This window comes from Amphiprion ocellaris, chromosome 5, assembly GCF_022539595.1.
Source record: "Amphiprion ocellaris isolate individual 3 ecotype Okinawa chromosome 5, ASM2253959v1, whole genome shotgun sequence".
Classification (NCBI taxonomy): domain Eukaryota; kingdom Metazoa; phylum Chordata; class Actinopteri; family Pomacentridae; genus Amphiprion; species Amphiprion ocellaris.
The window spans coordinates 18,058,581-18,073,577 of NC_072770.1; the positions used below are offsets into that span (position 1 = coordinate 18,058,581).

Below are 14,997 nucleotides of genomic sequence, written 5' to 3' on the forward strand. Positions count from 1 at the left end.
CAGTTTTCATTCTCTGAGCTGATAGAATTTCTTTTTCATGTAACTGTTGAAGCCATTTTTGACTGAAGACAATGTGTGAAGCTGCTCCTGGTAACACTGAGATGAGTTCACAAGTGTAGGGACTAAATTCAGTACTAACCTTTGTCATGACGAGAATTATTTTAATTAGTATGGCAAAAACAATAACACAACTACATAGCTTAATTTAACAATGATGCACAGCAACATGCCTGTTTTTCTTGCCTGTTTTCTCAAGCTACTAAAGAACAAGTCTCTGGGTAATATTTACTTTCTAACAATGCATCCTGGGAAATCTGCTTATATGATGGTTGAACTCAGTTTTATGAGTTGAGTGAGTTCTCAGCTGTGCAGTCAACCCATAATTGTATATCCCAATCTATTAAGTAATAAGAACTTGTGTTTTTTGTCTGAAAATAATAGTGTAAAAAATGAATTAATTTATGTTATATTCAGTTAAAATCCTTATTCTGGTTTAACATATGAACATTGGAATGGTGGTTAAAATTATGTATTTCATCTATTTAAAAAAAGGAGGGGAGGATTTTCCAAGTGTAGTAGATCTAGAGAAATAATTTGATTTATTATAGATAGATAGATAGATAGATAGATAGATAGATAGATAGATAGATAGATAGATAGATAGATAGATAGATAGATAGATAGATAGATAGACATTTTTATTGTAATAGATTATTTGGTTAAAAAGTCGCCTTGTTTCTCAAGTCAGAATTAAAATCTATCTGTACGACATTTAAACGCACCACACTGACATTGTTCGGAGATAAAAGGTCTTATTGAGATACACGAGGGTTCAGGGCCGTTGAACGCGCATGCGCACTGCAGCTCCACACTGCCCGCGCCGGTGGTGAATGCAACGGGGAGAAATTCAACTGCGTGATCCGGGAGCAGACAGGCGGAGGCGGCAGTACCTGTGCTTTTCAGGGGATTTACTCTGCACATTTTACACCCAGCCGGACAAAGAGTGACTGGAGAACAGGTAGGAAGCCCGAATCGTATCCGCCTTTAGCATTTCAGAGCTTATAATCTCTCGGAACATCGTGACTGAGGCCCGGTTATGTGAACGCATCAACAGCGTAGACGGTGTGATGCCGCATGTCGGCTTTTGGAGTTCAAAACAAACGTGACGGAGTAGGTTATAAAACGTTGTGCTGGAACGTTTTGTTGTCGTATCTGTGTAGCAGCCGGTGTACTGGTGGTGGACACCTGCTTTCTGACCGGGGGCTTGAAAATGTCTGCGAAGGTTTGTCAGTTTCAGAAGTTTAAATACGTTTCCACGCCGCTCGCTCTCAGCAGGAAAAGTATGAAAAGTAGGCCTAGCGCGAGGCCCCGAACTGCTCCGTGAGGGACAGCTGCTTGGCCAATCAAATGAGAGCTTCCCGCCCGCCGCGCACTAGTTCGACCAATCAGGTTTGTCCAAAGCGCCTACGTTAGTGCTGTTTTCTCGCGCTATGCCCACTGGTTATAAAACACCGGACAATAAAGTGGCAGTCAGGCTGGCAGTGGTCAACAATAGGAAACCTGCACTAGCAAGGAGCTGCATGTTGCTGGTTTGTTTTCTATTTGAAAACACTTGAGGCCTGTGAAATGTGTCAGATACGTGTTTGAAAGAATAAAACAGTAATTCGCCTCCGTTTTCTGTGTCTTACGGTGAAATACTAAACCACGATTAAATTTATTATGGCAAAATATGCCTTATGTAACCTCACCTTTAAGCTCATGCCACAGTTTTGGCATCACAGATTATTCCTTTGCGTCCAGGTTGTGTCGCTGTCGTCTGTCTAGCTCCCGGCGCGGGACATAAAACATTTTAATATCCTGCATTTTACAAAATGGGCTATTGTGCGTTCTTTGATGTCGTGCTAAGGATGTACATGCAACACAGAGATAATTATAATGGTCTTTGCCATTGTCTCCTATTGTGTCTATGCGTGGTATCGGCTGTCCAGAAAACACGTGGGCCGAGTGGTGCGAAGATATCCGGTTTGTAGGTTGCACTGAGAGCCAGATACTACAGACAGACTCCGCTATGGTGAACCGAGTCAGCTATATCCTGGACAAAAGTAAGATGCTGCCATATTTAATGTAATCCTTTTAGTCTTGAATAAAGGCCACCGGTGTGTTTAATCTGTCGTCTGTACTGTATGCATGACAAAAGAGGTGCAGTGATGGCAGGCTATTTATCTATGATCCTGCCCCACCAAGCCCTTTTTTATCATAGCTGAAGGGCTGGACATCAGCAGCAGGACTGTATTTTTTTCTGTCAAATAGGAACCAGATTAAGCAGAATTTGTTGTGCAGAATTAGCTTGGTCCATACTGGCTCTGCTCCTGTAGTGGTGGGTGCTTACAGTGAGCATTTGTCATTCCAGCACATTCCCTTGCTTTGTCCTGTTTTGTTGGTAATGTATATACTCAAATAACATGTTGGTAATTCTATCAAGATTCTTACAAGAGATCATTTTTAGACGCCCATGCACCCTTGACTAGAGATTGCTGAACATCCAGTATTGGCTACATATTCACCACCATTTGAGGGGCATGGCTCACCTTAATATGCCAGATTCCACTATCTGTACACTGTGCTGCTCCATGTTACAACATGTGTAATCAGTAGCTTGTGTATGTTTACAGTGACGTTATTCTTTCTCAGCCTGGACAGCATTATTGTTCTGCTGGCATAAAGGGGGTGTCTTGCTTGTTTTTTAATGTTAAAATTGCTGCTGAGGCTGAAAGCTGTGATTTTCTTTTGTTGCCAGAGTCTTCTGGCGCAATCATTGTTAGTGATGACCTGAGAGACACAGAGCTGACTGTAATATTGTCTATAAAGACCTTGATAGTCACGCGTATTGTGTCCTGTCTTAGACATAATATGTCTATTAGTAGCCTAACCAAGATCATATGAGTTTAGCTTTATGTTTATTGGTTAATGTGTGTGTCTGTATGTACAGGAAGGGAGCCTTGATGTGGGCAGTATGAGTAAGACGCCCCCTAACAGAAGAGGGATAACATTTGAGGTGGGAGCTCAGCTTGAGGCTAGAGACAGCCTCAAAAACTGGTGAGTCATGGCCTCACTCATTCATCTCCATCCATGTTACTGTCCACTTCCTTCACGCACTCAGAAGTTGTTATCGTCTCATTTCTGGGTTTGATTTAGCTCCAGTTAGAAAAGAGTGAATAAAACCATTTGAACCTTCCATTGCATCACTGCTTCTCTTTCAGTAAACAACAGCTAGTTGATGGGCGTGTGCTCTCAAGTATCCACCAAACTCAACTTTCACCTAGATTAATATTGAAGGACAAAAAAAACACTCTTTAATCAGATTGTAAATCATTGTAATAGTTCCAATAAACATAAGATAAGAAAAAATAACAGCAAAAGATTTTACTTTAATCCAAAACCATCTGATATTGATGTTTGTTACGAAGACAACAGTGGGAGCAACCATTTTGAATAGGCCAATACAACTTTTTACATATTATTTCTCCTCTCCTTCCTCAAGACATGTATAGAAATACACTTGATATTTGTCTTCCAATTGCAAAAAAGGACAACATACAAGATGTTAGACTAGCAGACTGTTACTGTATAGGTTGTAACTTTAATTTAGTCCTAAAAGTGTAATTAAAATACAATTAACATGTTAGAGTAATGCATTAATGCCCAGCACGGTGTACTCTAATTAAAGCATTGTCTTGTGATTCTTTGTCATTCTATACATTGACATTTTCAAGCTTGATCCAGTTCTACTTGCTTGCCACCCTCTTCCAATGTTTGACTGAAAGGAAAAGGAACAAGTAGAAGTACAATTCTTTCTCATTCCCCAATCACGTATGATTGAATTTCCCCGTGTAGGTATGCTGCCAACATAGAGAAGATTGACTACGATGATGAAAAAGTATTAATCCATTACCGGCAGTGGAGCCACCGTTACGACGAGTGGTTTGATTGGACAAGCCCCTACCTGAGACCTGTAGAGAGAATTCAGCTGAGACGGCAGGGCCTGAATGACGACGCTCCAATACCTGTAAGTGAAGAATGCTGTTTGTGCTCCCTTTGTACTGTAGTACATAGAGGAATTGAAAGTTCTGCCCCACTTCTAGGGCATCTTGTGTTCTCTGGCCTTTATTCCATGGTGTATTTCTGCATAGTTCTTGACCTATCTTCCTTGAGGGGGGTGGAAGCTGACATGTGATTCTTTTGGTTTTATTTGCATCATCCAGAACATGCCTGCTACTTTTACTTGCAAGTGAAAATTGAGCTCTGCATTTTTTTTTAATCATGATATAACAACAATGATAGTTTTGTGAGTATTTAAGAGCTCCACCTCCCGTGAGGTTTTGCTTACTGTATTTGCTAGATCAAGTGTCATTTCGTGCAGGGCTTTCACGTGAATGACAAGGTCCTGGCCAGTTGGTCTGACTGCCGTTTCTACCCTGCTAAGGTCCTTTCTGTCAATAAAGATGGTGAGTATGAATATTTTCAGGAGTTACCCTTATTTTTCATATTAGCATTTGACACTTAACAATGCTTTTTTCACTTGGATACATTTTTTAATCGCACTATATTTTAAACTTTATTGTGCATTTTGTGCTTTAGTAGATTTTTCTTATGTACTTGTAGTGTGGTGATGATCACTTTACTCTTTCTGCTTGCAACTGTAACAACAGAATTTCCCCTTTGGGATCAATCAAGTATTTCTATTCTGTTCTATCCTGTTCTTTTGAAATGTTTCAATGTAGGACACTGTAGATATTCCCCCGTTTTTTTGAGCTGTGTGGTTTTAGTGCGAGGTTGTGCAATATGGAGCATAGACTGAAATGTTAAGCTTTTGTTTTCAAAAAGGAAATTGTGGCATTGGATGGCGTTCAGTGATAGGAAGTAACTCTCTCCTTCACTGGCAAAGCACAGAAGAACAATGAAAACAGATCTGAAGTCTAAATAGGGGACTATCTCACATTAATAACAGGAATTGAAGCACAGCTACCTCAAAATTGTCTATGTGATTATGCATTAAATGTAGTTTGCATAATTTTGTTCTCCTCTGTTTCTTTCAGCATCCTACACTGTGAAATTTTATGATGGTGTCATCCAGACAGTGAAGGGGATACATGTGAAGCCTTTTATTAAAGAGGTACGTGTAGTTTACTGATCAGAAATTTTCATATTCAATCATATTCAATGTAGTTGTCTCTGAGTTTGTTGTGGCATCTGTCAATCATGTCTTGAGTACACATTTTCAACTCGTTTTCTAAGCTTCCTCTTGTTCCTGCTGACAGAGAGGTGGTGTTGGTGGAGGGAGGTGTCGGTCCTCTGAAAGGAACATGGTTAGGAGGGCCCCGAATCGCAGAGACAGAAGGCCTCAGGAGAACGGGGGTCCCAAAAACAAGCGAGCCAGACGCAGCACTTCTGACCAGGAGGAGGACAGCAACAGTGAGGACGAGGAGCGCGAAGAGAGGATGGTCAGTGAGAAAACCAAGAAAACAAATGGTGAGCTAGAGGCTGCACCCACTATCAAGCAGGAGGAGGAAATACCCGAGCAAGCAGACCAGAACAAACCCAGGGATGCAGAAAAAGGGACAGGACTCACAAATGGAGTAAAGATCGAAGAAGACGATGAGCAGAACGTGGAAATGTGTCATATGAACGGAGAGGTGACGAAGGAAGAGGAGGAAACAGAACAGAGTGGAACAAAGCCATACAAAGAGTCACCCAAGCCATACACAGAGATGCCCACTCAGACGTCAACACTGACAGAGCAGGTGTCTGTCACTATGACAACCACAGAATCCAGTGGAGGTGTGCAGCAGAAACCAAATGTCCAATCAGAAAGTACTCAGCCTGCAGCAGACGTGCCGCCTCCCCAGCCTGTGAAACGTGAGTGTTAATCAGGTTAATTAGCAGAAATGTCATTGGATCGTAGGGTTGTGAAAATGAATAACTGAATATTTTCAAGAACTAATAGATGAATGTCTTTCTACTATCTTTGATAGCGGTCAGGAAGCAGGGTTTCCACAACCCCAACAGATTCAGCAGAGAACCACGTGAGTGCATCCCAGCGCTTTATAAACAAATGCAGTTATCACTTGGATTCTTTAATGCATTTTTACTTGACACTCGTCTCTCTTATTTTTCATGTTTTAGTGTACAGAGTTATCAAAAACCAACCCCCTCCTGTCCTGTCCATCAACCTCGACCACAACCCGTTCAAGTGCAGCGCTCCTGGCTGCACAAAGTCATTCCGTAAAGCCAAGCTGCTGCATTACCACATGAAATATTATCATGGCGAGGAGCAGCCGCCAGAGGGGGAACGCAGTCCCTCCAGGAGTGTCCAGACCAGAGCCTCTGACAAACAGTCTACTGCTACTAGTTTGGACGGCACGAAGAGAAGACGCACCATCTCTGCCTCCATGCGTGAGTTCCGCTCCATTTTCACTATTGTCCCAATTGAAGTGACAAGAGGAACTGGGTCAGCTGCTATTTCTACAGCGCTGAAACCTTTACTTGCAACAATAAAATTGGAAATTTTGAATCATGACATGCTGTAATTGCTAATCACACACAACACTAGGCATGCATTGCTCTCCCAGTGTTGCGTCAAGGTCAGGGATTTGGACTTATTCTTGCTGTTGGATTTTTTTCCAGACTCTGTTGGAGCTGCCACGGCTCCCCGTGGTGAGGTAAAGACTGCAGGCAGGCGAACATCAGCCCCCCCTGCAGTCAACACCCACGGCAATCAGCAGAGGGCACTGCTGAGAGAGAAGAGCAAGGAGAACCAGCTGGACAGGAACGGATGCCAGCTGCAGGACAAGGACTCAAACAAGAGTGGCTTTGACATTGGTCAGTATGATGCAGTAAAAAGATATTCTTTACTGATAGTTTTGCTTTGTACAGGTATGCTTATAGAATAGGAACCTGAAGTGTTTGCTTAGGTGTGATCACACAGGACTTAACTCTTGTCACTTAATGGTCCTCAGGGTCGGTAAAAGACAAACTGAAAGAGAAACCAAAACAGAAGGACTTCCTCCGCATTAAACTAAAGAAGAAGAAGAAAAAAAAGAAGGCCAAGTCTGGTAAGAAGCAGAACCCTGTCATAGGGGTTGGATCACACATCTGCTACTCTGCATGTGCACTCGCTGTAACATTGCGGGAATGGCTAGCCTTCAAAGCATAAAGTGCTCCATTCACTCCTGTTGGTGTGGTGGCTGAGCCTCTGTGTGTGGGAGAAGTGAAACATTTGTTGCTGGCCTCTGTCACTCCATTACGCCAATCAAAAAGCTCCAACTCATTCTCTTGTGTCTATGACTCACGGCTTGCTTTTATTCTTTTATGTGACAGTACTGGTGTTGAAAAGCCAGATTATATTGTGGCACTGATATTGATTGATCCAAACACAAATCCTACACTGTTCTCTGCTATTTCTAATTGGCATTCACACTAGTATGTTTGGCATGAACTCAGATTTATACACAGGCTGCTGTCCACTGATTGGTTATTTCACAGAGTTCAAAGGCCTGAGATGCTGGCAGCATGGATTTATTTCATTTATTTTCCCTAAGTGTTCTTGAGTATATCATTTGTCCATAATGTTTGTTGTCCCACATTTTGTCACCTCCTGTTCGGCATTTGTTTAGCATTTTAAAAGCTGACATTTTTGTTCTACATCTGCTTCCCCCCTTCCCTGTATTAACAGACTACACAGGTAGTGAGGAGAATATTGACATCTCAGTATTGGGTCTTCAGTCCAAATTGAATTTGCCACTCAAAACCCCCCCCTCACACAATCACAAGCCTGAGGCCTACCCCTGCAGGCCTGGATACAGCTACTCAGAGCAGATACATGTGGATGGTGGGTATCTCTGACGGTGTGTTTGTGTGTGTGACTGTTCATAGCTTCCTCGCCCTACATTCATCTGTTCCCTTTGGATTCAATCAATCATGCTGCTAATTTTTGTTTAGTTTGTATCACACCTGATGCCTGTGTACAAGAAAAGTCCTCGTTTTAAACCCATGATTGATTGAATCCTGAGCTGTTCTCTGCTGCTATTGCTTGCTTCATGATGTAATCCACGAATAATCATTAAAGCCTTCATCGTCAATACATTTTGTAAAGTTAAAGAATATTAATTGAGCTTAACGTTTAGTCAGACTTATCTGATTCATTCAAGGAAAAGTTAAATCCTGATAAGCTGGGTCATTCACATAAAAACCCAGTTGTTCTGTTTGTTCCTGCGACTGTAGACGAGGACAGCATCAGTGACTGGTCCACTGACAGCTGTGGGTGGAGTGACGATGACTTTGAGGTGGACTTGGACGTCACTACGCCACCTCTGAGTGTCGACTCGGGTGCTGTGGACACCAATGACCAAGAGATCGTGCGATGTATCTGTGAGGTGGAGGAGGAGAATGACTTCATGATTCAGGTGAGCCAGGTGTTTTCATTTCAGCTCAGGATTTATCCATCATAAGGGATTAAACTTTGAAGTTGCACATTTGTGAAACATGTTTGCTCTTTTGTTAGTGTGAAGACTGTTTGTGCTGGCAGCATGGCACCTGCATGGGCCTGCTGGAGGACAATGTTCCGGACAGATACACCTGCTACATCTGCAGAGACCCACCAGGTGAGAGGAAAAAAAGAACATTACCTTCAGCTAAGACTCATCGTTTAGTTTTGATAACATTAAAGAACTTGCGCTTTGCTAATTTGGTAGAGATCAGTGTGCTGCTTCTATCATTTGAAAAACTATTATCTGCCATCTAGTGGACAACAAGAAAAGGGAAACGCTCTGCATTTAAAAGTGGACTATGAAGATATTCATGCAAAAATATATATTTTTTAAAGTCACCATGAAATTACAAAGATATTTCCCAGGTCCTAATTCTTTGTCCCTGTGTGTATTGTTCACATTTCTCTTGCTACATGCTAAATATGTATCAGAATCATTTTTTATTATGTTTTACTTATTTCCTTTAATTTTCCTGTGTGGCAGAAAGATATTTTTCATAACTTATCCTGAACTATGGGGCGATTCCAGCATTGTATCCACTTAAATTCAAACTCCATCCAACATCTAAAGTTGTACTTGATATCTCTCTAGTGGAACTTGTCATTTTGCAATGTGTGTGTTTGGCTTTCAAACAGAAAACAGTATTGCTATATCACTGTCTAATTTATTCTTGTTGTCATTATCATTCTCCTAGCAAGAGTACTGAACTTATTGAAGCTATGAATGTGCTACCTTCTGTTTAACTGTGATAATGGGTGACTATTAGACAGTGCATTGTATAATTATAGTGCCTTTAATTGTAATTCTAACGTGCACCACCTCAGTAACTAATATCGCCAATTTTAGGACAGGACATATTAAAAACAATTAGGCGAGATTATTAACCACTGGTTGCAGTCAACTGTGTCTCTCTATGGCAACAGCAGCCCAAACTGTACTGCCAGTTCAAGATTCTAGATGATTATTGTCATTATGGTTATACAAGTACAATTGTGTGAAATACACAGGCCGTGAGATTCCATTACACACACAGAGACACACAAACACAATAATGGTTAAATGGTAACATGATGCATGCGCTCATTTCTTTTGAATATTGCAAAGAGATTAGTTGTGATGATGTTTGTGTCTTATTTCTTAAGTAGTCTTATGGCTTGATTTTTTTTTGGGGGGGGGTAATTCCTTGTTCTGCTGCTGTGATATTTGTGAATTATCTGTCTCATACCAGAGGGCATCCATGAATTTCTTGGAGAGGTGTTGCTGTTCCAGGACATTCCACCTTGTTCTTGTTAGCCATCTTATTGCCACGGGAGATCAAACCCACAAGTGCTGTGCTGTTACAGTCATTATAGAAAGTGACAAGCAAAAATATAAAGAGTAGAGCCATTATTTATACTTCGTATAAATCTTAAAGTGCCTCAACATCATAAAACCTCTAAATACTCTATCTTTGTGCTGCAGAATGCCTTTTGCCCCAGCTAAATTAAAACTAATGAGCTGTACTTACTGTACCCTGACCTGAACATTGTTGGCCATTGTTTAATAGTATTAATGAGAACTAAAATTATACAGACTTTCAGGGACCAGACTAGCATGTCCACATTAATTGTGGAATTACAGAGGTGAAAGACTGCACGGTGCTGTTTTTAGCTAAAGAACAAACAGTGACTTAAGACACAGACTATGCTAATACTGCCAAGGTAGAAGAGTGAACAGCTGTACATAATCAGAGCTTGTGAAAAACAAGTATGTTGTCTTGATTTAGTTTCTTCACATGTGTCTTTTTGTTTAGTCTGGTGTATGATTGCATACTATATTTGTATGTGGACTCTCCACATCTTAAAGAATGCAGCCTGTTATCAGAAACAGCAAGCAGACATTGTCCCCAAAGTATTACATATTGTTGCCACTGATAATCTTTCTTTGGTACTTCTGAACAACTTATTGTATTGGATAATGTGTTAATTTTGTCACTCTTAGGTCAGAGGCAGAGTCTGCGTTATTGGTATGATCGTGAGTGGTTGAGCAACGGTCACATGTATGGCCTCTCTTTCCTGGAAGAGAACTATTCTCACCAAAACGCCAAGAAGATCACCACCACCCACCAGCTGCTGGGAGATGTGCACCACGTGGCAGAGATCCTCAACGGACTACAGCTCAAGATGAGCGTCTTACAGTGAGTACACATCAACTGAGCACTAGGCTGAGTTCCTGTTAAAGTTAAATGTGGATCATGACTCAGCTGTGTTTAATTTCCAATCACGTTTACTCAGCGTTTGTTTTTTTTCCTCTGGCTTTTAAGGAACAACACCCACCCTGACCTGCAGCTGTGGCGGCAGCCCTGGAAGCATTTAGAGAGGTCACAGATCGGCTTTGAATCGTGTCGGGGCAGCACTGCAGCTCCATCTCCTGTGACTCCTGACGAGGACATGAGCCGAGGAGAGATTTTAATGTCCAACGCTCTGGAGAGGCTGAGCCGGGCTGCTACTGCTGCCACCTCTTCTTCGTCCTGCTCCTCTTCCCCTTTCCCATCCTTCCAGGACTCATACATTACCAGTGAACACTGCTACCAGAAACCACGGGCATATTACCCGGCAGTGGAGCAACGGCTGGTGGTGGAGACTCGACAGGGGTCTGAGCTGGAGGACAGCATGAGAAGCACAGAGGAGCTGCTGGAACGAGAGCAGCGTTATGGAAGCCTGCTAGAGATGGACAAGCCCAAATATACAGGCATCAGCAACAAGGTTGGGGCCTATTTCATCAACAATATGAGGGGAACTACTGGTTCTAGAAGCATGTTTTTCCACTGTAAAGTCACATTTAGAGTTGTTTTTTGAAAATAACTTCTTTCAAAGCGACCAACCTTTTGAGTGGATATTAGATCTGAGTATTGTATATATTGTGTAGCAATTTACTAGAATGCTTTTGTACACTGAAGCCCAAAGTTGTTTGTAAGGTGAACCTTGCCTGATTTTACCTGAACATCTCCAGGCTTCGATGGGTGGCTCGTGGTCCCAGGCTGAGAACAGGGAAGAGAGTTGCAGGGACACCGGAGAGGCTGAAGATAACAGCAGGCAGCATCAGCAGTGGCAGATTAACCTGCTGGATCACATAGATGCAGTCCAGGACGACGTCTCACACAGGATGGACTTCATCGAGAGGGAATTGGACGGTAAGGCCTGTGAATTAGTAAAGTTTGTCAAATTAGCAGGGAACTTTAAAGCCAAAAATGGTCATTATGTTGGATGGTGAGGATGACATCTATTTATATCAGACTATAAAGTTAGCGTGTGTTAGCATATAGCTGTTTCAAGCTAGTAACATTATGGTAAGTTATATCCATCTAGGTAGTTAAATTTGAATGCAATTTGAACTGAATGCAAGGACTATTGCTTTAATGATGAATGAAATGATGTGTCTTCACTTCATTGTCATGTTCAAGAGGCTATGATGTTGTGTGACTGAAATGAAGCTAATCTATGTGGGCAAAACACATCAACACATCCTCACCTGTGGTTCTTCCCTCAGTGCTGGAGAGCTGGCTGGACTACACTGGGGAGCTGGAGCCTCCTGAACCTCTGGCTCGTCTGCCTCAGCTCAAACACCGCATGAAACGGCTGCTGACACAGCTCGGCAAGGTGCAGCAGATCTCCCTGTACAGCTCCACATGAGGGCGCCAGAGAACGGCAGCAGGTTCAGTCGCCACACAGCATGCAGGAGCAGCGCAGTGGAGGAGGCGCACTGGTCTCCAGCTGCAGAGATAACATTATTATGTTCAAGACTTAGATGGTTCAGCACATTTACTGACCCGACCTCTGCTGCTGTTTCTCATTTTTAAAAGGTTCTGTGTGGTGGAGTCCGATGCCGCAGCCAGCCAGTGTCATATAAGAATGTTTATATGAGCACGTATGGAAAGTGAGCATCTTAAATCAGGATTAAACACAAAAAGTAACCTCGTAAATGCAGGAGAAAATCCTTAGGACCAGATTACACTTCTGTGGTTCCCATGCAACTCTAAACCTTATGAATGCCTTTTGTCTGAGCTACTGCTTAAGGTTGCCCTGTCTATCTCAGTACACAGTGCTTTACATGCAGAAGCTTTATATTCAAACTGCAGTTGAGTTCCTGAACCTACATTCTTTGCAATAGTTTCTCGAACATTTTCAAATTATCTTTTTTTTCTTTCCATCAACAGTGTCCCAAAGTTGAGTTTTGCTCATCTGTCATGCCATACTGTGTTAAAACTCTTGTTGCAAATGTGTGGACAGATGGTAACTTAAAGTCCTCCAGTATGTAACAGTGCTGTACAAGCAGTCTCTACAAATAGTCTGTTCTGTTTTTGACCTACTCAAGGATTTGTTCTCCACTACACTGTGAAGTTATTTTCGTCTGGTATCAAAGGTGTCTTATTTTCAGCTTTAGAGATAACACGTGATTTCTGTCTTGTCTTAAGCTGAAATGCTTCTTTCCTAACCGTCTGTTCATCAGTGTAGCAATTTTATCAGTTTGTTCTGTGTTTTTTCAGTTACCACATCCCTTACTTCAATTTACTCTTTGCATTGTTGTTGCTGTAGCATTTGACCTATGATTGACTGATGAAAACTGTAATGTGGACTCGTCTCTTCTTAACCTAGCATCTTGTGTCGTGACAAATATTACTTATAAAATCCTGTAAATTTCATTTTTTTTTCTTTTTATTCCGTTTCATCTGTTTATTTACAGTGTTTTGGTTGTTTGTAAATATGTCATTGAAAAATGTGTTCTTCTTTATTGACAGTGTCCTCCAAATACAGATATTGTATGCTACTGTACTGTAAGTGTCTGGCTTAGAAGCAGGGAAAATGTCCAAGACAATGCAAACAGATTTCCTGGTACATAAATAAACTATCATTGTTATTAATCACTATGAGTGTCTCTGAGGTGCTGAGTGTTTGAACGTGATCGGTTCTTCTGTTTCTGTTTACCCGCTTGTGAAGTCAAAGGTTGCATCATTCAGGCTTTGATGTAACATGTTTTCTTCACAGCTGATTTGTGGCCTTACACAATCAGATTGAAAATTAAGGGCAGCAGAATGCAGAAAATCATTCTAAATGCTTTTCTGCTGACGTACCCCTGGACGAGGCGTTCAACCTGTAACTTTAAGCTGCTCATGAGCCAAAAACGGAACACCGGGAAGCTGCGGTTCAGAAAAACTGTATGAATGAATGGGTCATTTCTGGGAAAAATGTGTTTAAAAAGGGGATTGCATGCATACTTTGTAATATTTTTTATGGCATTGCCGATTTGTGTGGTTATATAATCAGATTGAAAATGGAGACTTGATGGGAGCTGTAATCGGTTAAGCTCCAAAATTTGAGCCAGCATCATGTGGTGACAGAGCATAAGGAATAATATATTAAATATATACCACCAATTTTTTATACAGCGTCAAGCAGCATGTTGATCTGTACTAAAGGTATTCCATGTTAATATCTAAAGTTTTTATGAGTCTTGTTGATTGCATTTTTGTGTTCAAGGTCCTGAGAGTTTTTTAATATGATACTGTACAAAAAAATAGTTACATAGAATCAATGTTTTCCTACACACCAACATATCCCAGACTATAACACTAGAACTGCTACTAATAATAATCCTCTTACCACATTACCACTCAATATATGGAAATGATTCATTTTTGTCATCCAACCATAGAAAAAAAGTACAAGGATCAAAATCCTGCCAATAAATAAGTTTTTGGTAGTGAGTAATGTTAATATATAATGTTTTTGTGGCCCTTTGTTGACATTATTATCCATAAGTATGGAGTCACAGGAGTGCCACAATAAAATATAAATCTGTTTAAAAAATAAGGAAATAAATGTGTAAATATAAAGAGAAATTGTTAAAAATAGGGAAATATGTAAATATAACGAAGAAATAAAAGAATGAATAAATATATTAAAAAGGTAAATTTTGTCTTTGCGTTTCCCTTTTCTCTTTTTTCCTTTTATTTTTCATTTTGTCATTGTCTTTATATCTATCTATCTATCTATCTATCTATCTATCTATCGATCTAGATATATGTATGTATATATATATATATGTATGTATATATATATATATATATATATATATATATATATATATATATATATATATATATACATACATATCAGGAAATAAGAAAATAGCACAAAACACTACTTAAAGAAAATAGGTAAAATAAGGCTTGAACTGTACAGGAAAAGTAATATGGAGGTAATAAGTAATATCACACATTATAATGAAACATTGCACCTGGAAATGAGATGAAAATGCACTTTACACTGACGATGTTGTACATAAAAGTGAAATCTGTGCAATATTAATACTTCTACTATCAGTAGTTCTACTCATAAAAGAATCTGCGAAATACTATTAATCTGTGCAGTGAACACTGTTTATTATCCTGAAGTTTTTCCTGGTCACCAGC

General features: G+C 40.6%; 1 protein-coding gene across 3 annotated transcripts; it reads left to right on the forward strand.

Moving 5' to 3' along the window:
- Window positions 1-861: 861 nt before the first annotated feature.
- phf20a (PHD finger protein 20, a) lies at window positions 862-13,452 on the forward strand. Of its 3 annotated transcripts, XM_023269521.3 has the most exons (18): window positions 877-1,018; window positions 1,989-2,102; window positions 2,990-3,096; window positions 3,895-4,066; window positions 4,421-4,505; window positions 5,097-5,173; window positions 5,319-5,916; window positions 6,033-6,083; window positions 6,184-6,453; window positions 6,685-6,879; window positions 7,017-7,112; window positions 7,733-7,888; window positions 8,281-8,462; window positions 8,561-8,660; window positions 10,527-10,722; window positions 10,849-11,290; window positions 11,538-11,718; window positions 12,075-13,452. In XM_023269521.3, exons 3-18 carry the CDS (start codon window positions 3,014-3,016, stop codon window positions 12,215-12,217), a joined length of 3,027 nt encoding a protein of 1,008 aa, XP_023125289.2. In that variant the 5' UTR covers window positions 877-1,018; window positions 1,989-2,102; window positions 2,990-3,013; the 3' UTR covers window positions 12,218-13,452. The 3 variants fall into 3 exon arrangements, with proteins under 3 accessions (XP_023125287.2, XP_023125290.2, XP_023125289.2); XM_023269519.3 differs by lacking the exon at window positions 1,989-2,102 and having other exon boundaries at window positions 862-1,018; XM_023269522.3 differs by lacking the exons at window positions 1,989-2,102; window positions 7,733-7,888 and having other exon boundaries at window positions 862-1,018.
- The last annotated feature ends 1,545 nt before the right edge of the window (window positions 13,453-14,997 follow it).